The 19,892-nt window shown below is 41.7% G+C and overlaps 1 protein-coding gene and 1 pseudogene across 2 annotated transcripts in view; one reads left to right on the forward strand and one right to left on the reverse strand.

Moving 5' to 3' along the window:
- The window catches only part of INTS7 (integrator complex subunit 7), a 99,323-nt gene extending 87,711 nt beyond the window's left edge, over positions 1-11,612 (forward strand). For both annotated transcript variants that reach the window (XM_024247761.3, XM_002809488.6), the window contains 3 exons: positions 5,310-5,408; positions 7,048-7,233; positions 9,901-11,612. In XM_024247761.3, the coding sequence (XP_024103529.1) occupies positions 5,310-5,408; positions 7,048-7,233; positions 9,901-10,188 (573 nt within the window). In that variant the 3' untranslated portion in view covers positions 10,189-11,612. The remainder of the gene's footprint in view (positions 1-5,309; positions 5,409-7,047; positions 7,234-9,900) is intronic.
- A 3,744-nt stretch (positions 11,613-15,356) lies between these two features.
- On the reverse strand, positions 15,357-15,892 carry LOC112130230 (peptidyl-prolyl cis-trans isomerase NIMA-interacting 4-like; annotated as a pseudogene).
- Positions 15,893-19,892: the final 4,000 nt, after the last annotated feature.

Below are 19,892 nucleotides of genomic sequence, written 5' to 3' on the forward strand. Positions count from 1 at the left end.
ACTACACATTAGAATCACTTTGAGGGCTTTTTAAAGAATACATTAATATACAGGCCTCACCCCTGACCAGCTAACTCTGAATTTCTGGAATTGGGTCCCAGGCATTAGTAGTTTTACACACACTCAGGTGATTCTGTCATGCTGCCATGGTTGGGAGAACCACTGGCCAATTGAAACAGAAAGAACAGGGCTTGTTGGTTGACTGGCAATGAATCATTTCCTACCAGGTGATGACATTAATGCCTTTCAGTACACTCTTCAGCCTTTAACCTGCTGAATCTCTGCTGCCTTTGGCACTTCCTGAGAAGTTCTTAGAGCGCTCACCCTTTATTAAATCTTCTCCCCTGATTTACCAGTCACAGGACAGGCTGACATACTTTCACCCAAATTTTCTCCTCTCTGTCTGACCATTCCCCAGTGTCTCTGCTCAGGTTTTATAACAAAATGCCATAGGCTTGGTATCTTAAACAGCAGACATTTATTTCTCACAGTTCTGGAGGCAGGAAAGTCCAGTATCAAGGTGCCAGCAGATTCGGTTCCTGGTGAGGGCTTTCTTCCTGGCCCTGGTGACGGCTTTCTTCCTGGCCCTGGTGACAGCCACCTTCTCATTATGTCTTCACATGGCAGGGAGAGATCGAGAGCTCTGGTCACTCTTCCTCTTCTTTAAGAACACTCATCCCGGCCGGGTGCAATGGCTCACACCTATAATCTCAGCACTTTGGGAGGGTGAGGCAGGCAGATCACGAGGTCAGGAGTTTGAGACCAGCCTGACTAACATGGTGAAACCCTGTGTCTACTAAAAATGCAAAAATTAGCCGGGCGTGGTGGCGCATGCCTGTAATCCCAGCTACTCAGGAGGCTGAGGCAGGAGAATCGCTTGAACCGGGTGGTGGAAGTTGCAGTGAACTGAGATAGCGCCTCTGCACTCCAGCCTGGGCAACAGAGCGAGGACTCCGTCTCAAAAAAAACACAAAAATCAAAAAAAAAAAAAAACAAACACTCATCCCATCATGGGGGCCCACCTCCAAATGCCATTACCTTGGGGGTTACAGTTCCACATACGAATTTGGGGGAACACAAACATTCAGTCCCCAATTCCCAGCCTTTGAACTTTACCCCTTGGAGAGTTTCTCTTCTGCTTCTGCTCTTCTCATTGTGTACTTTCATGCTTTATCAAGTGTTTTAGAATAAATAGGATGTCATTAAAGAGTTAGGTTAGATCTAAAGATGGGCAGTTCCCTTGACATTGCTTTCCATGTAAAATTGTCAATAGTATTTACTGAATCGAATTGACAGCTGTTTGACAGTGACATTGTTTGCTAAGGGAGAGTGTAAAGACAGTCTTTGAAAGAAATACACACATCTGTGTGAGACAGTGGTTATTTTCATATTCCTGTAAGCTCCATCATAAAAGATGAAATAGATGCTAAACAGAAACTTCATTTTGATGGAATTGAATATAATGGAATGGGAATTTTCTGCCCAGCGGAAGACAGTACAGAGAAAAGGGCCCTAGGCTCATTCAGAACTAGGTTCAAATTCTGGCATTGCTGATCAGCAGCTGTGTGACTTTAGTCACATTGCTTAACATCCTTTTATATGAAGCAGAAAACATACCTGCCTCATAGGATTACTGTGAGGTTTAAATGAAATAATGCTTATTGCCTAGCACAGTGCTGTCATATAAGGAGTGGTTAATAAAAGTTATTTCCCGGTCGGGCACAGTGGCTCATGCCTGTAATCCCAGCACTTTGTGAGGCCAAGGTGGGTGGATCACCTGAGGTCAGGAGTTCTAGACCAGCGTGCCCAACATGGTGAAACCCCATCTGTACTAAAACCACAAAAATTAGCCGGGCGTGATGTCAAGCACCTGTAATCCCAGCTACTTGGGAGGCTCGAGGCAGGAGAATTACTTGAACCCGGGAGGCGGAGATTGCAGTGAGCCGAGATCACGCCATTGCACTCCAGCCTGGGCGACAAGAGTGAAACTTCATCTCAAATAAATAAATAAGTAAGTTATTTCCCTTTTTCTGTATTTCCAAGTTGTATTTTATAGATTTGTTACTGTCTGAGCCTCCAGATTCAGTTCAATAAGTATTTCTGGGATCCTAGGGATAGAAAAATGACAAAGACACAGGGTCTTCCCTCAGGTTGTCCATAGTCTAAGAAAGATTTTATAAACAAACACAATACAGTATATGTGCATTAATAGAATTCTGCACAAGGTAGAGATGTACAAAAAAAGAGAGTAGTTCACATCAAAAGATAGGGAAAATGGATTGGTGGTGCAGTTGAGAGGGAAGATGTATTTGTATATGAGTTTTCCAGACAGGTAAGAAGGGGTTGGGAATCTCAGGCAGAGAACATGTTCAAAAGCAGAGGCATGAAATAGCATGGTGTCTTCTAGGAACAGTTTGTTATTACTTCAATGTAACGTACAGGCTAGGGATTAGAGAGATGAAATCAGAGAGGTAGCCAGCGGCCAGGTGACGGGAGGCTTTGAACACAGTATTAAGAAGTTTGGACTTTGTCCTTAGGCACGGGGGGCTTCTTAGAAATTGTAAATGGGTAGGAGAGAGAAGTGCTTAATATAGATTGTATATTATCATATAGAAGCAAAACAGGAAATGGCTAGCAGGGTGTGAAATTAGAGGAAAGAAGAATGACTACAAGACTTTTTCACTAATCCAAACTAAGGAACAAATTACTAAAATGGCAGTAGGAATGAGAAAAACAGATATATATATGAGAGATATTTAGTGAAAATATTTTCAGGGCTGAGTTTTTTTTTTTTTTTTTTAACTAGACATGAGATGATGGAGGCATGCCTTCCAGGTTTCCAGCTTGAATGGTCAGTTACACAACTGATTGATCCTTTACTGAGAGAATATAGAGAGGTGATAGAAGATGAAGGTTTTACTTTCAAACATGTTGCTGTCTTTAGGCAGTTGGATAGTAAATACGTTGGAGTTGGAAGAAAGATGGGCTGGGATGCATATAAGGTCTTCTGCACACAGAAGTTCTTAAAGTCACGGGAGTGGGGAGAATTGCCTGTGAAAAACATGGATTGAGAAGAGAAGATGACAAGGAGAGCATCAGCATTTAAGGAACACACAAAAGAAGAGGCTCTTCAAAAAGAAGTTGGTGAAAGGAAGAATCAGAAATAAGGGTATGGACTATTAGATGGAATTTCATGGAAGCAAGAGCATTATCAGGTGCCACAGAAATGTCAGAAAATACAAAGACTGAAAAGTATCCATTGGATTGACAAGAGAGCATTAGCCAGGCGCAGTGCCTCACGCCCATAATCCCAGCACTTTGGGAGGCCAAGGCGGGCAGATCACGAGGTCAGGAGTTTGAGATCAGCCTGACCAACGTGGTGAAACCCTGTCTCTACTGAAAATACAAAGTTAGCCGGGCGTGGTGGCGCATGCCTGCAATCCCAGCTACTCAGGAGGCTGATGCAGGAGAATTGCTTGAACCTGGGAGGCCGAGGGTGCAGTGACCTGAGATTGTGCCATCGCACTCCAGCTCATCGCACTCCAGCTTGGGCAACAGAGAGAGACTCCGTCTCAAAAAAAAAAAAAAAAAAAAAAAAAAGCCTTAACGTCTTTCTGCTGGTTTACTGATCATGATATGTAATTTACGTCTCCAGACAGCTTAATAGTGATCTGCTAATATACCTATGGAGGTCAATACCCAAGGGGCTGTTGATCTCAGAGGCACTCCACGCTTTTCCAAGAGGGTATTGCAAAATCTGCACCATTCTTTTAAAAGCAAAATGGTGACTTTCTGCCTGAAAACAACCTGAAGTCCCTTGTGGTCCTCTGAATCCACCCTTCAAAGATGTTTCTCTCCTTAGACACTAGTGTGGCATCAGAGGTCCACCAAAGGTGGATGTCTCTGCAAATACTTTCCAAATTACTTGTTGCAGGAAGCTGATTAATGCTATTTTAACAGTTAAATCTGAAAAAATAGAACCAATGTCTTTAAATCTGTGTTGTGATTATCTCAGGTAACAGACTTGGCATTTGTACTATGAGTCTGTTGGGCACAAAATGTTCAACTGCCCGAACCCAATAAGGAATGGATTTTTCTGGCTTTTAGCCTTAACACCCAACTTTAAAAAAAAAAAAAGTTTACAGCATGAGCAACTAGGTGACACTCTGCTTGAAAGCAGGAGCTTAGAGGGACAGACAGCATACCATATGATGCATGCAGCAGTTTTCAACCTGTGGTGTTGGGTTTCAATCAGGCTGGTGGGAAAAATATTAGAGATAGTTATAGAAATAGACACAAATCTTCTTGGAAGGCTGAGAAGTTTGCCTAACTTCAGTAATAGGAAAGGAGCGCTGCCTCACTGTGGTGCCTTAGGAGGTCACTGAGACGGGAGTAGAGTGAGGAAGGGATAATAGACCAAGCAGGAATGGTTCTGGTTCACCTAAAGTTGAAAGTGTTCTTACAATACTTTCAGTTTTCTTCTATTAAGTTAGCAAATCATTGGTGATATAGAAGAAAATCACTGAAGAGTCAGGCAACCTAGATTCTAGTCCCAGCTTGTTCCATTACCTATTAGTGTGACCTGTGTCATTAGCAAAATTGAAGATTAGATTGGGTAATCTTTAAAATATCTTTGAACGCTTAAATGCTGATTTTATGACCACTTTCATTAAGGCTCAAAATACTCTCGGCAGTGTTTCTGTACCTCTGCAGTCATGCTGGGATTTTCAAAACTCAGTTAAATGTGTGAAGCAGATTTGAGAAATAAGATATTTTATTAGAGTTTCAGGATTCCCCGACTATATAGTCCTCTTTCATCTGAATTCAACTAAGTTTCCACCACTGCTTACTCTGAGGACCAATGGCCATAGAGACAAGCCACCTAATGAAAGAATGAGCCAGCTCAAAGCCAAAGTCCTGCAAAATGCTCGGGCTTCTTTACCATGCTGTTTATCATACTTTGCCATGTGATAGTTACTCTATATTTTAGTATCTAATATAATTGTTTAATAATATACTGATAGTTCTGAGCGCTGTAGAAATGTGGAATTTGCCTATTGCTTGGCCTTCAGGACTGTGGATTTTCCTCATTTCTGTCACTTATTGAATATACTTCACAATAAAGTAAAAATCTGTAATGAATGATTTAGTATGTATGCACAATTCCTGGATATGATGCCTAGTTCTTGATTGGTATGTACGTTTGTAATAATCTATATGGGCATTTGTAGTTTTATACTGAATGTACCACTTGTTGATGAAATTTGAAAATTTATTTTTATTTGATTTAGTTTCTTTTTTTCCTCCAGCATACAGCATGCCTCTGCAATGCCATCATTGCTTTGCTGAAAGTTCCCCTTTCTTTCCAGAGATATTTTTTCCAGAAACTACAGTCTACCAGCATCAAGGTAATACAGGAAGAATACTAAGGTTAATATAGTTTTTAAAACCAGGTGTCTTCTGAAGATTATGTAGGACATAGCTACACTTCAGTGTGTTACCTTTGGTTTATTGGTTTTTTTGTTTTGTTTTATTTTGTTTTTTGAGACAGAGTCTCGCCCTGTCGCCCAGGCTGGAGTACAGGGGTGTGATTTGGCTCACCGCAGCCTCCGGGTTCAAGCGATTCTTCTGCCTCAGCCTCCCAAGGAACTGGGATTACAGGCATCCGCCACCACACGCAGCTGATTTTTTTATTTTTGGTAAAGATGGGGTTTCACCGTGTTGGCTAGGCTGGTCAGGAACTCCTGACCTCAAGTGATCCACCCACCTCTGCCTCCCAAAGTGCTGGGATTACAGGCATGAGCCACCGTGCCTGGCTTGCCTTTGGTTTTGATAAAACCTAGTTGTAAGCCATTTCTCTCCTTTATCAGGTGGTTTGGTGAAAGAAATGGATTTGGGAGTTAAACTCTCCCTTTTTAATTGTCAGTGCCAAATGCTATGAGACAGGCATTTGGGTAACTGGAGCTCTGTTGTTTGTCTCTTACCTCCAGGAATAAATTAGTGATTTATCACAGTAGCTTGCAAGGATCTTGAGCTGAGTCTATTCAGACCCAACTTATAGACCCAACTTAGAATGAATCAGGTCCAGTAAACTGTCACCAGTTCTTCCAAAGTACTTCTGCCTTTCAGTAACATGTTTTGAGGGGCTAACCAGTGAGCAGAATTAGTATTTTGAAATATTTAAGCCCCTCACAATTCAAAAGCTATTTTTGATTCAGAAAATGAAATTGTTGGAAAAGGGAAAAAATTGTCACTTCTAAGAGATCTCCTGGATTATCCCTGTTAGTTAATGTCTTCAGTAAACTTTTACATCCATGCAAATGTTTTGATTACAAATAACAGAGCATTCCATTTCAAAATGACTGGAATAATGAGGAAGATTTGACGATCTAGATAAGAAGTCCTAAAGTAGGATGTCTCCAGGATTGATTAGTTCAGTAGTTCAACAACATTATCAAAAAGACTCAAATTTCTTCCATCTTTTCATTTAGCAAGACTTGAGCTTTCTTTAATTGGTGTGTATTTGGGATTTTTAATACATTTTTGAAGAAAAACTAATGAGAGGTGAAAAATGTAATTTGATTCATTTGTAGATACTGACGTTTTTATAGCACGGTGACTTCGTTGTGTAGATAATCCTGGAACTTTAAGTTCATTTACATTTGAATTTAGTTTATTTAAAATTACCTAAGACCAAAGAGACAGCTCTTAGGTAATGAAAATTTATATAATGCCTTTCCCTACTAGAAGTGGTTCATTGTCAACGAAATGCCTCACCACAAAAATTGGGAGAATAGTGCCTTTGCTTTTCTCTAATTCTCTATTATCCTCAAATAGAACTGAGGTTTGGGATGAAAACCACAGTGATGTTTAGAAGGAGGCACTTTAAAGGTACATCTGTCTTGTCCTGGCACAGTCAGGTCCTGTGGGGGTGGGGGAGTGCACAATCGAATTTGTTAACTTGTAACCAGTGATTAGCACAGACATGTTTGTCGGAAGGAAGCTTGCTCTTAGTTGTTGGCATTTATTTGAATGTTGGCATTCCAGCTTGCTCTGTCACCATCGCCCCGGAACCCTGCAGAGCCCATTGCTGTCCAGAATAACCAGCAGCTGGCGCTAAAGGTAGAGGGAGTGGTTCAGCACGGATCTAAACCAGGACTCTTTCGCAAAATTCAGTCTGTCTGTCTGAATGTTTCTTCCACACTGCAGAGTAAATCTGGACAAGACTACAAGGTAATTTAGAAAAGAGGCAGAATTGTGATACAGGTTTTATATGAGCTCATTGATGGAAGTTTTCCAGTGTTTTTCATGGTTAAATAGATTGCAGTTATACCTCCAAAGGGATCAGATGGACATAAATTAAAAGCCCACATTGGGGCTGGAAGGGGTTGATAAACACTTCTCTTTTCTCTCCCTGAACCAGTTAATAGAGACAAAGCATCCAGGCAAAGATCAAAATATGAGTTTTATTACTGTTGGAGCTGTGGGAAAACCTAACTCCAATGCCTGGCAGCAAGGACTTTCTAACCTTAGACCCCTGAATTGGATTTTTTCACCCAGCCTCAGTCAGTACATATGGGAGCCTGCCCCTATAAAATTTATGGCAGGGCACAGAGGACTCAGGTGCCCAAAGCAGAAGAGAAGGAGCAAGTGCTTACCTTCCCATGTCTGGTTCCTGCCCAGAAACTCACCCATCAGCAAGCCTCACCTCCTCCCTGCTAGGTCAGTAATATTAATCTAACGAAAGGTCTTTCTTACATCGGGGGTCCCTTCAAACGTCAGAAGTTGGAAAATAAGTGTCTCCCTAACCCACCCAGTCCCTCCCCACAAAAAATACACATCTATTTAGTTTTCTCCATTTTCAGTAAATTTTATCATTAAAAAAAGTATATAGCATTTCTATAAAATGATCAGATAAAATCTTTTTTAAAGAGTGTAACCCTAGGGATTTGCTGCCTTGAGAACTCAGGATATAGGTAAGTAATAACCTGAATTAGGCTTACATTGTTAGCCAGAGCTAAGATGCTGAATCTGTGCCCATGAAATGCCAGTGTTCCAAATAAAGAATGTTCCTTGCTTTAGACATTTATTTCCAATTCCTTGGTGGTTTATCCACAGTAAATGGAGCAAGGGACCAAGTCCACAGTTGTAGCAGCGAAGTTACTCAGATGCCCAGATTGGCTGTGTCCAGGTTTATTGTGGCATAGCATGGAAGGCAGGGTATCAGTAAAGGTATAAAAAGAGAGCATTTTATTATCTTTGGTGGTTTTAGGTTAAAAAGCCAAGGGAAGGTCTGGTTCTAAACTATTATTACTTTCTTAAGCCATTACTACTTTCTTAACTATGACAAGTTCCTCTCACTTTGGCACTCTGTCCACTCTGACACGGCTCAGCCTTCATTCTCCTCTTTTCCTCTGTTTTGACGTCTGTGCCATACAGCATGGTACCTTATGTAGCCACTCAATAATTTGTGAATGATGAAAAAATTATTTACTATATTTAGAGTATAACTGTTAAAATTGGGTATCTGCTATCAAGAAGGTTGTAATGAGAATTTACATAATTTATCCCTGTCTGCAATTCTCTCTTCACTTTGAATTTGAAACAGTAGTAACCATGATTCTCTTTGTTACTTGCATATAATTTCTACTGTTAAGAAAATGACATTCAAACCTAGAAGCTATGGTCTTCTGCTTGTTGACTTACCTCTCAAGAGGCATTGATTAAAATCAGGAAGCTGATATAATAAGCCGAGTAATAACATGATTACTTTGCAGTGTTATTCACAGTGAGTTTGCAGCTTAAAATGCAGCCATCTGTTCAGGGTGATCAAGTTCCCTAGGCCTATTTCTGGTCCTTTTAAGGAAGTTCTTTGGTAGGCATATTCTTTAGGGAAGTAAAAACTGTACAAAGGCTAAATGTGAAAAAGTACCTGTACTATAAATAATTATAAGACCTTGAATTGGTTGGTGATGTCAGTTCATTAATGTTACAGGTAAATGTCTCTGGAAAAGTGACATGATAACTGCACCTTGAGACACAAAGCTGCAGGGCAAATTTATATAATTAATTACACCACAGAAACACACACATAAACCTAGAGCAATTTGGTCAAATACACATTAAGATCACCTTTATTTGCATTCTCAGGATAAATCTGTCTCTTGACACGTTTCATCTTGGGTACAGGTAAGAGTACGTCAGCAGGTTTTATTCTGGTCTTTGAAGAACAAAGGCATGAGTGGCTAAATGAATGAGCCTATAAATCTGTGTTTTATAACATATTGTACTTCCAGTCTGAACAAAACAGTGATTATTAAATGAGCAATTTACAAATTGTTCAGTTAATTTGTTAAAGGGGTAAGGAATCACTACATTAAGTAATAAAAATCAGACTAACTGGTGGCGGGGGGGAACCTAACTTAAATTTGCTTAGTGTTTTGTTCTTTTTCAGTCTCTTAGATTTTAAATTCTCTGGAACAGGTGATTTCATCCTATTTCTTCAGAATATCTCTTCACAGTCTAAAGGAAGATAGGGATTTAGAGATGGGGTTGAGTAAGCAAGGAAGAAAGGCCAGCATGTGAAGGGGCTGTCAACGGCTCTGGGAGCTCATTCTACTCAAGGATAGTGAGGAAGCATCGCTTAATAGTTCAGAGTGTAGGCCCTGGAGGTAGCCTGCCTGCGTTCAGATTCCTACTCCGTTCACTAATCATGTGACTTTGGAGAAATTACTTAACCTGTCTGCCTTAGACTCCTCATCGGTGAAGCAAGGATGATAGCAATACCTAATTTTTTATTGTCTGCATGGTCTAAATAAGCTGTTAGAACAGGGTCTAACTCATAGTAAGCACTGAATAAATGTTAGCCATTGTTGTTATTTAACAATTGTTTCATTCCAGATACCCATTGACAACATGACCAATGAGATGGAGCAAAGGGTTGAACCTCATAATGATTACTTCAGTACTCAATTTCTGTTGAACTTTGCTATCCTTGGAACACACAACATTACAGTGGAATCTTCTGTGAAAGATGCCAATGGTATAGTATGGAAGACTGGTCCCAGAACTACCATATTTGTAAAATCCCTGGAAGACCCTTATTCCCAGCAAATTCGCTTACAACAGCAGCAAGCCCAGCAGCCATTACAGCAGCAGCAGCAACGCAATGCCTACACACGGTTTTAACCATGGAATGAATGCACTGCAGACTCTCAAGAGATCAAATTGCCAGAAATAGTTTGCTTTTTCATATGGAATAAGTATGAAAGTTATCGTGTAGTTCATTTATTCATTGATTTTTGTAATGTAATATTCTGGAAACATTTTTTCTTAAAAATTTTGTCTTATAGCTGGGCGTGGTGGCTCACACCTGTAATCCCAGCACTTTGGGAGGCCGAGGTGGGCAGATCACGAGGAGATTGAGACCATCCTGGCTAACACAGTGAAACCCCGTCTCCACTAAAAAATACAAAAAAAATTAGCCAAGCGTGGTGGCGGGCGCCTGTAGTCCCAGCTACTTGGGTGGCTGAGGCAGGAGAATGGCATGAACCTGGGAGGCGGAGCTTGCAGTGAGCCGAGATTGCACCACTGCACTCCAGCCTGGGAGACAGAGCGAGACTCCGTCTCAAAAAAATAAATAAATACATTTTGTCTGAAAAATAATTGGGCTCCTGGCCAGAAAGATTGTTCTTTCTTGTTTTATTATTACTGTTTTTTCTGTTGCCAAGCTTTTTCTTTTTCTTTCAAGAATAGTCACATGTTGAGATCATTGAATTGGTAAATTTGACCACTACTCTTCCAAAATACATCATTTGCTGCCTGACTTAGACTTAGGATTCTGAGTTGTTCTTTGGGAGGTTCTGACCAGTCACTACAAGGTTTATCCATGGTAGCAGAACCTGAGTCCTTCTGTAGATGGACTTGAAAGTGTTCCCTGCAACATCCAGCCTTCTGGATTATGAAAGCCCACAGTCTAGCAGTATTGAAACATCCTGCTGTATTATTTCAACCACATATCTATCTCTTCCTGTGCTAAAGCAATCTTAATTTATTATTTTCATATTTAATTGAAACGAACAGCTAGCAATTTCATAGAAAATTAAAGATTAATTTGTTTTTTCTGATGTGTCTGCAACTGTGTGTAATACAGACATTTCACATTGTTTCCAAAAGTGAAAAACACTCATTTAATATCTTAAATGTTTTGGGGTGGATCTTTTCCTTTGGTTGGTGATTGGTTTGGTTTCTACTTGATGAGTTATGCTAAACTGACTGTTTAGAGAGAGCAGTCTCTTTATTACACAGGCTCAGTTTGTTGGGATGCTCAGGGAACAGAGTTTTCTGGTTAGCCAGAAAACCCCTTTTTTTCCTATTTTAATACTGGTTGAAAACCATGATAAAATAGACTTTCTTAGCACAGTATGCTAGATATAACTTAACTGCTTTTTGATTGGGGATCATTTAGGGCTTCAGGATCACGATTTCTAAACATCTGGGATCATATGGTTGCAGATATTGATGCTATAAGCAATTTGGCCGGATACAGCTCCTAAGGTAAAGCAGGGTACTTTCCCTGGAATTTCCTTTTTAAATAAATATCTGTTTCTTTGCTTGTGTTTTGCCTTTTTCTCTTCAAAGTCAACATTAATTCAAAGGAGAATGGAGCTTAAGTTAAAAAATAAAAAGGATTTTTTTTTTTCTTTCTTGTCATATGGCCTCTGGGACTGAGAAGTGATTTGCAACTTGGGTCTCTCCAAGATTGCTTGCCTTCATGAGCACAACCCATTGTACTGCTAACAGCCAGAACATTCTCATAAAATGTGTACAGATCTACGGTGTCCACTGTGAATGACATCTCTTTAGATGCAGCCCAGTTGTATGAGGTTCACACAACCTGCACAGTCATCTCAGCACCTGGGAACACATGCTTAGGAAAAATTGCCAGAGCAGTGCAGAACCCCTTGTTCTTTTACCAGGTGTGGAAATAGCTGAATCAGAAAGCTTGGGTTTCACTCTTGGCTCTGATGAATTAGCTGTGTGACCAAGCACGTCACTTTACCTCTCTACATCTTAGGGGGTTTTTTGGTCTGTCAAGTGACTGAATTAAACTGGTTTTCTGGATTCCAGCCTAGAGTTGTATTATCAAGTGACTGAAAGACTAAAAACAAACAAAAACATTTCTTAAATTGGAGATCTTTTTATTTGTAATTAAGTGGCTATTTTCAGGGTTAAAGTTTACAATGTGGATTTCAAGCTTCTGGTGCCATTCGGGGTAGATTTCTCCAAAAAAGAGGCAAATCTTGTAAGCCATCAATTCCCTTTGAGAACTTCCCAAATGTTATGTTCTTAAAAGATAGGCTTTTGATAGCTATGTTTATGAACTTTTTAATTTGGTGTATTATGGGCTCCTGGCACAAACTCAGAAAGGAATTTTTTTTTTTTGAGACAGAATCTCGCTGTGTTGCCCAGGCTGGAGTGCAGTGGTGCGATCTCAGCTCACTGCAACCTCCACCCCCCGGATTCCGGTGATTCTCCTGCCTCAGTCTCCCGAGTAGCTGGGATTACAGGCATGTGCCACCACGCCCGGTTAATTTTTATATTTTTTAGTAGAGATGGGTTTCACCATGTTGGCCAGGATGGTCCCAAACTCTGGTGATCTCCCGTCTCGGCCTCCCAAAGTGCTAGGATTACAGGCGTGAGCCACCATGCCTGGCCATGAATTATTAAAATAAAAGTAAGTCCAAGAAGTATAACTGAACTGAACATAACTCTGAAGCAAGAAAGACTTATTTTAGTATGTCCATTAGATCCAGGATTGGAACTCTGATTTTGTTTAGTAAAATATCTACTGAATTTTTGGCATCAACTGTTAAACAGTTATTTGTGGTGGGAGGAAGCTGTTTATAACTTCAACACTACACTAATGAATGAAAAGAAAAATGAGATGCAGAAAAGAAAGATAATGCATACTAATTGTGAAGTAGGCATGTTCCCTAAATTTAGAAATACGAAGGGCACTTGCTGGTTAAAGCTAGGAAGACAGGACTAGTTTTTCTCAGTGCTTCGTCACTTTGCAGTGCAGTAGTGTCTCCTTATCTGCAGTTTTTGCTTTTGACTTTCACTTTGCTTTTCAGTTTCGGTTCCCAGAGGTGAAGATAGAGAGGCCACATTCACATAATTTTTATTACAGTATATTGTTAGAATTGTTCTATTTTATAATAGCTTTTAATCTCTTTGCCTATTTTATAAATTAAACTTTGGCATAGGTGTGTATGTATAGGAAAAAATGTAGTGTATATAGGGTTCGGTACTATCCTCAGTCATGGGCATCCACTGGGGGTCTTGGAACGTATCTCCTACTGATAAGGGGGACTGCTGTGTAGTCCAGTGACTGAGAGCACCAGCCTTTGGAGCCATACTGCCGAGGTTCCAATCTTAACTTTATGACCTTGGACAAGCTACTTAGTCTCTCTATGCCTCAATTTCTTTATTCCTAATAGAGAAACATATTAGTGTTTCATGGGGTAGGTATGAGAATTAAGTGAGTTAGTATAGAATTAATGTATGAAAACACTTAGAACGTGCTTGGCATATGGTAAACAGATATATAAGCATTTGCTTTTATTATTACTACTACTGTCATTATCCTCCTTAGTATTTTTTTTCCACAGTGTTAGATCAGTTCTCACTGAGCATTTTATTACCTTGTCTCTGCTATTAAACACATTTAAGCTATCTTTCGTCATATGTAATTTGAGTACATTGAGTAATAAAATAATGACCTAAACAAAATAGAATTTCTGTCTGCTATAAATCATTTAATTAAAATATGTAAAGGCAGACATACAAAGAAATATATGTAAATACATTCTGCTGATTGCCTTCAATGATGATAGCAATAGAATGTTGACTATTCAGAAATTAATGTATTCCAGCTTAAACTAAGACCTTCAGACATAACCTTTCTAGCGCAAACCAACCAAGATAGCAGGCAATTTGCAACTGGGGAATATGCCATTTCTCATGGAGAAGAACAAACCAATTAGACAAGATCCTCAGACTAGGGTCCCAGAGACATCAGTTTAAATTCTATTTATAAGACTCATCATTAATCCTTAGATAAGTCACTTGATCTTTCTGTGCCAATACCTGCCGACAGAATATTGAGAATAAGATGACCTGGCACTTGTTATGTAGAGTATAGGCACCACTGACCAACAGAACTTTCTGTAATGATGGAGGCGTTCTAAATTTGCACTAACCACTACAGCCACTGGCCACATGTAGCTATTGAGTACTTAAAATATGGCTAGTGTGATTGAGGAACTGAATTAATTTGCTTTTAATTCAGTTAAATTTAATTATTTTATTTATTTATTTATTTATTTAGAGATGGAGTTTCGCTCTTGTTGCCCGGGCTGGAGTGCAATGGTGCGATCTCAGCTCAATGCAACCTCTGCCTCCCAGGTTCAAGTGATTCTCCTGCCTCAGCCTCCCAAGTATCTGGGATTACAGGCATGTGCCACCACACCCGGCTAATTTTGTATTTTTAGTAAAGATGGAGTTTCATCATGTTGGTCAGGCTGGTCTTGAACTCCTGACCTCCAGTGATCCACCCCCATCGGCCTCCCAAAGTGCTAGGATTACAGGCGTGAGCCACCATGCCCGGCCTACTTCAGTTAAATGGCTTCATGTGGCTACTGCCTATGGAGTTGGAAAGTGCAGGGAATGAAAAATGAGAAAATGAGAACTGTTACCTTAAGACCTAGATAACCCTTAAGTGGATTTCTAGATAAGGGGGCCTACATTGGAATTCTTTGACTCACTGAAAGTTCCACACAAAAGAGTTTGTAGATGACAAGGATGGTATTTAGGTTCATGCGTTTGCTTTGCTTCTGGTATTAAAATACTATGTTGAGGCCAGGCGCGGTGGCTCACGCCTGTAATCCCAGCACTTTGGGAGGCCAAGGCTGGCGGATCAGGAGGTCAGGAGATCGAGACCATCCTGGCTAACACAGTGAAACCCTGTCTCTACTAAAAATAGAAAAAATTAGCCAGGCGTGGTGGCGGGTCCCTGTGGTCCCAGCTACTCAGGAGGCTGAGGCAGAAGAATGGTGTGAACCCAGGAGGCGGAGCTTGTAGGGAGCCGAGATTGCGCCACTGCACTCCAACCTGGGCAACAGAGTGAGACTCCGTCTCAAAAAAAAAAAAAAAAAAAAAAATACTATGTTGCTCAATCAACCCTGTTCTTTGTACAATGCCTTGGCCTTAGCCTTTACCACTCACATAGACAGTAACAGTATGATGAGATGTAGTGAGAAGTCCAAAGTCTGGTGAGTTGGCTTAATTTGATTTTATTTTCTTCCTTCAACCATAATAATATGATACCCAGATTTTGTCTTTATGGAAGGATCTGTAAACACAGGCTTACCCATCCCACTTACCAGCAAGGCAAATGCTGCTTCTTGAAAAGCAGGGGTCCGTGGTGGGTCATTATCCTCCTTACCCAAGTTGTCCCCTGGCCTGGCTTTTATCTTCACTATATTGTGGAGACACTTCATTGAGACTCATACTAGATTTTAACTTTTCCATGGCTTCCGTGGTTTTGCCATGTTTTTCGCATAGAATGTGTCTGCTGTGTTGCCACCCACTTTGGAGCCCTGAGCCTTCTCATCAGCACTGTTGCTCCCAGAGACGTGTCTCCATTTCCCCCTTTTCCAGAACCGTTTTTTCCTTTGGGCATCATCTTTGAAATTTGCTGTTCTAAAAATATTTTGTTGTTGTTTCCAGATAATTTTTAACTAAAATTAATAAAGATGGGGTAATGCCAAATGAATTATAACAATCAGGAAAATGAGCATCTCAAATACCCAGACAGGATGTTTTGAAGAAAATTACATGGTATGCAGAGAGGAAATACTCTGTAACTCAACTTTCTTTGGTTTTCTTGGTGATTTCATTTGAGGGTTTCGATGAATTTATCTGTGGTGATGAGTTAAAAATGTTTAAAGGATTAGGACAAATAAAAGGGAACTAAATTACACTAAGGAATTATGAGAAGATACCAGTGTCTACCCTCTCCTGTTTCCCAAGACCATGGAAGGTGAAAATAGGCTGAGCTGCCTGGAGTTTCCCTCCATCCCCCACTGGAAGCAGTGGAGCTAATGATGCTTTCTATTTATGTCATCTTGCCCTGATGGCATGAAAGAGTAGTGAGATGAGTAAAGTGATGATGAATTGTTAACACTTGCTTCTGCCTTGCTTTGCCTTCATATCCCACCCACCAGCAAAAGCGGACATCTTGTGATTAGGAGGGTCACAGGAGAAGCAGAAGAGAAGACTACTGTGGAAATGCAAATGGAGGAGAGGGACTCTCCCTGTGAGAGCACAACACGTTGCCAGGCCTGAGCTGGCCGTGGGAGAGTCAAAAGGAAACTGACAGGGAGAACCCCCAAGCAACTTGGAGTCTCACTGGACAGAATAAGGCCTATTTTTAGAAAATGTGTCGAGGGCTTAAAAAAAGTGACAAAACACAAAAGAGTGCCATTTCTGAAATTCATGATAGTGTCCCCTTGTATGTAGCAGTCAGGAGAGGATCTTAAGTAATTTAAAAACTGGCCATCGTTTGGCATTTTCTTCTTTTGCAGCATTTAGAATGCATGTGTCCCTTCTCAGCCTCCTCTTGATGTAATTCAAACAATTGAGCACCTACTACTTGTTTTCCAGAGAGGGACAAAAGAGCATTTCGAAAAAAAAAAGATATGCCCCTAAAGTGTAAAGGAAATATTTAACTTCAAGGAGACAGGAGTTTACATTTAAAAAGTTAAATACTGTCTCCTTATAGAAACTGCTGCTGCCTCTGGCCAGGCTACTGGATGATTTGAACCCCTCTGTGTCACATTTCAAGGTATTGGAGCATTAGGGAGAAATAAGTATAATCAGAATCCCTTCAGCAACATCACAGCTATCCTACTCAATGGTTACCATGTCCCTTGGGATGCTCAAAAGCATATTAGCCTGGCTAGAATTGTTCTCTCTGAGAGTGAGCACATCTGGAATCTCTCCTTGAGGGCCGTGACACAGGAGACGGCCTGAGAATCTGTCCTAAGCACTAATTCCCTCTGCCCCCCACTCCCAAGTGGCTGACCAGGAGTAGCTGATGAAAAGAAAGCACTCCTGAGCACTGACGGTAACTCAGCTGACATCACAAGGCACTGCAGCTCAGTCAGCAACATTTGTCAGAGAAGGAATTCGAACACAGATTTCCCGGATGTATGCTAAAGGCATGGCCAGCAAGGGCATAAACCATTTTGAGAAGGTATTCTTTGATTCATGCACGAGATGTCTGTCAAACACACACAGCATAGCAGGTGCTGGGAATACAGTGGTGGCCAAGCTCCTGGGATTCACGGCCATGCCACCCCTTCTTTCCTGCAGAGACCATGGGAGGGAGGGTGATGAGAAACACATTCTGACCCTGACTATTCAGAGTGAGCCTGAGCTTCCTCACGTGGCCGATCATGTTCTCCAGTGAAAGGAGAAAGGAATGGGTTTGGACAGGACTCCCCAGGGCAGAGCCACTGCAGTTCCGTGTGCAGCCCTTCAGACAGGCTCACTCACCCTGTGTCTCCTTTGGTATTTAACCATCCTCACAACCCACTAAGTTATTCTTACATCCAACCTAAACCACTCATTGCAATCTTTTAATTTTTACTTTTTAAAAATGAGGGGTCTGTCACCCAGGCTGAAGCGCAATGGCGCAATCATAGCTCACTGCGGTCTCAACCTGAGTTCAAGTGATCCTCCCACTTCAGCCTCTCACTGCAATCTTAAGCCTGCTTCAATTCTCTGCGCTTGGGGAAGATGGGAAACTCCCACAAAGCTTTGGTCAGAGGGAAATAACTCCTGTCAGAATTCAGTCTCCCCTGACACCAACTATTCCACATAGAAAAACCCATCTGTCTTTCCAGACCCTACAGAAACACCCTGGCCCTGATTTGTCTAACCAAGCACGATCCTTCGTATTTCTCTGTGACCAGTATTGTGTACACTCAGCTTCCTGACCCTGGGGTTGGCTGCAATGTGGATAAATGGTGGCTAATGTTATCAGGTCCTGTTAATGGGAACAAACAGCTTTCTCCACTGTCCCACACCCTATATCAGCCACCTGGCTATTCTCCGAGTCTCTGTTTCTTCTCATCACATCTCTCTGAGCCTTGGCTTCTTCATCTGTGAAAGGGGGCTCATAGTTACCCTGTTGAAGAGTTGTGAAGATTAAATGTGATAACACGCACAAAGCCTGGTGCTTGGCGGGTGCCCAACAGATATTGGTTGCCTTCCTCCTCAGTGGTGGATTGGCCAGCCTGGCCCAGTGGCCCAGAGAGCAGCGGGGACAAGAACTTCAGCCCTACAAAACAGTGACGTTTCAGGTCATCTCTGCCTTAAAGAAGGATGATGTTCCAGGTCTCATTTGAGGACCTAGAAGGGACTAAAAGCTCCTAGACTCAAGAGGAATGTATCCTTTTCTGTTGGGAGGAGGGTATTTGCATCTCTCAGCCTTCCCTGTCAGCACAAACCTTGATCCCTGGGGGATGGGAGTGCCAGGAAGATATGGGAGAAGTATCACCAGTGCAGTGAGCTGACCCAGACATCCTGTCATTCTTTCTGAGACTTACTTGGTCAACTGCAAAATAAATGGGCTTATATCCAAAGTTAGTTCGCACCATCAAATCTACTGGACATAAGCCCCATGGTTCAATAGGTGCTTCGTACCTAACTGATCAGAACTCTTTCCCTACTAACAAGGTTTTGGAGAGTTTGCCACCCCCAAAAACGGAGCAAGAAGCAAGGCGGCTTACTTCATGTAGGAAGTTTATGTTGAGTATAAGGAAGAACTTAGCGAACTCTAGAAACAATTACATACTGAAAGAAGGAAGCATTCAGGCTTCATGGGTGCTTCTGAAGGGCCTTAAGACAAGAAGCCTGTTCAATCACAGGGGTGCATTTGCCAAGAGCCTCTCTGGAGGCAGAGGAATGGACTCTATGACCTCTTGGCCCTATTTTATCAGCAAGATCTCATGGAGGCCACAGTTGCAGACTTCCCAGCAGGAGGGCTTTGCCTGGGAGATGGGGTGTGGCCCAGCTCCCCACCAAACACATGCCTTCGAGACTAAGGGCTCAGGCAGTGCAGCCGCAGATATAAATAACCTTCGCGTGACTCTTTCTGTCCTTAGAGCGGATGCCTCCAGCCATTGCCCAGAATGGGATGGAGAGAACAGGAGAAGGGTGCACAGAGAAGTGGTGGGGGTGGAGTGGGGGTGGAGTTGGGGAGGGCTGGGGTTGACAGCTGAGAAGAGAGTGACGGTGAAGAGGCTGTGTTTTCTCTCACCTCCTAAGTGTGTGCGTCTGCATGTTTCTGTGAGATAGGTATTCATGCAGGGAGAGGAGCTGTCCTACTTTTGGGGAACGGAGTGCTGTTCTTCACAACGTGCTTTCTTGCTGTTCCCACTACCATCATCCTAGTTCACAACCTCATTATGTCTTCCTGGAATATTGCTTTCACTTCCTAATTTCCTTGCTGCTAGTTTCAGTCTCCTCTGAGTGAACCTTTCTTACCATTGCTTCCCAATTCCTTCTTTTTTTTTTTTTAATCTAGACAGTCTTACTCTGTCGCCCAGGCTGGAGTGCAGTGGCATGATCACAGCTTACTGCAGCCCTGACTTCCTGGGTTCAAGGGATCCCCCACCTCAGCTTCCTGGGTAGCTGGGATTACAGGCGCGTGCCACCACGTCAGGCTAATTTTTTGTATTTTTTTGTAGAGGTGGGGTTTCACCACGTTGCCCAGGCTGGTCTTAAACTTTTGGGCTCAAGCAATCCACCCACCTTGGCCT

This window comes from Pongo abelii, chromosome 1 (genome assembly GCF_028885655.2).
Source record: "Pongo abelii isolate AG06213 chromosome 1, NHGRI_mPonAbe1-v2.0_pri, whole genome shotgun sequence".
Classification (NCBI taxonomy): domain Eukaryota; kingdom Metazoa; phylum Chordata; class Mammalia; order Primates; family Hominidae; genus Pongo; species Pongo abelii.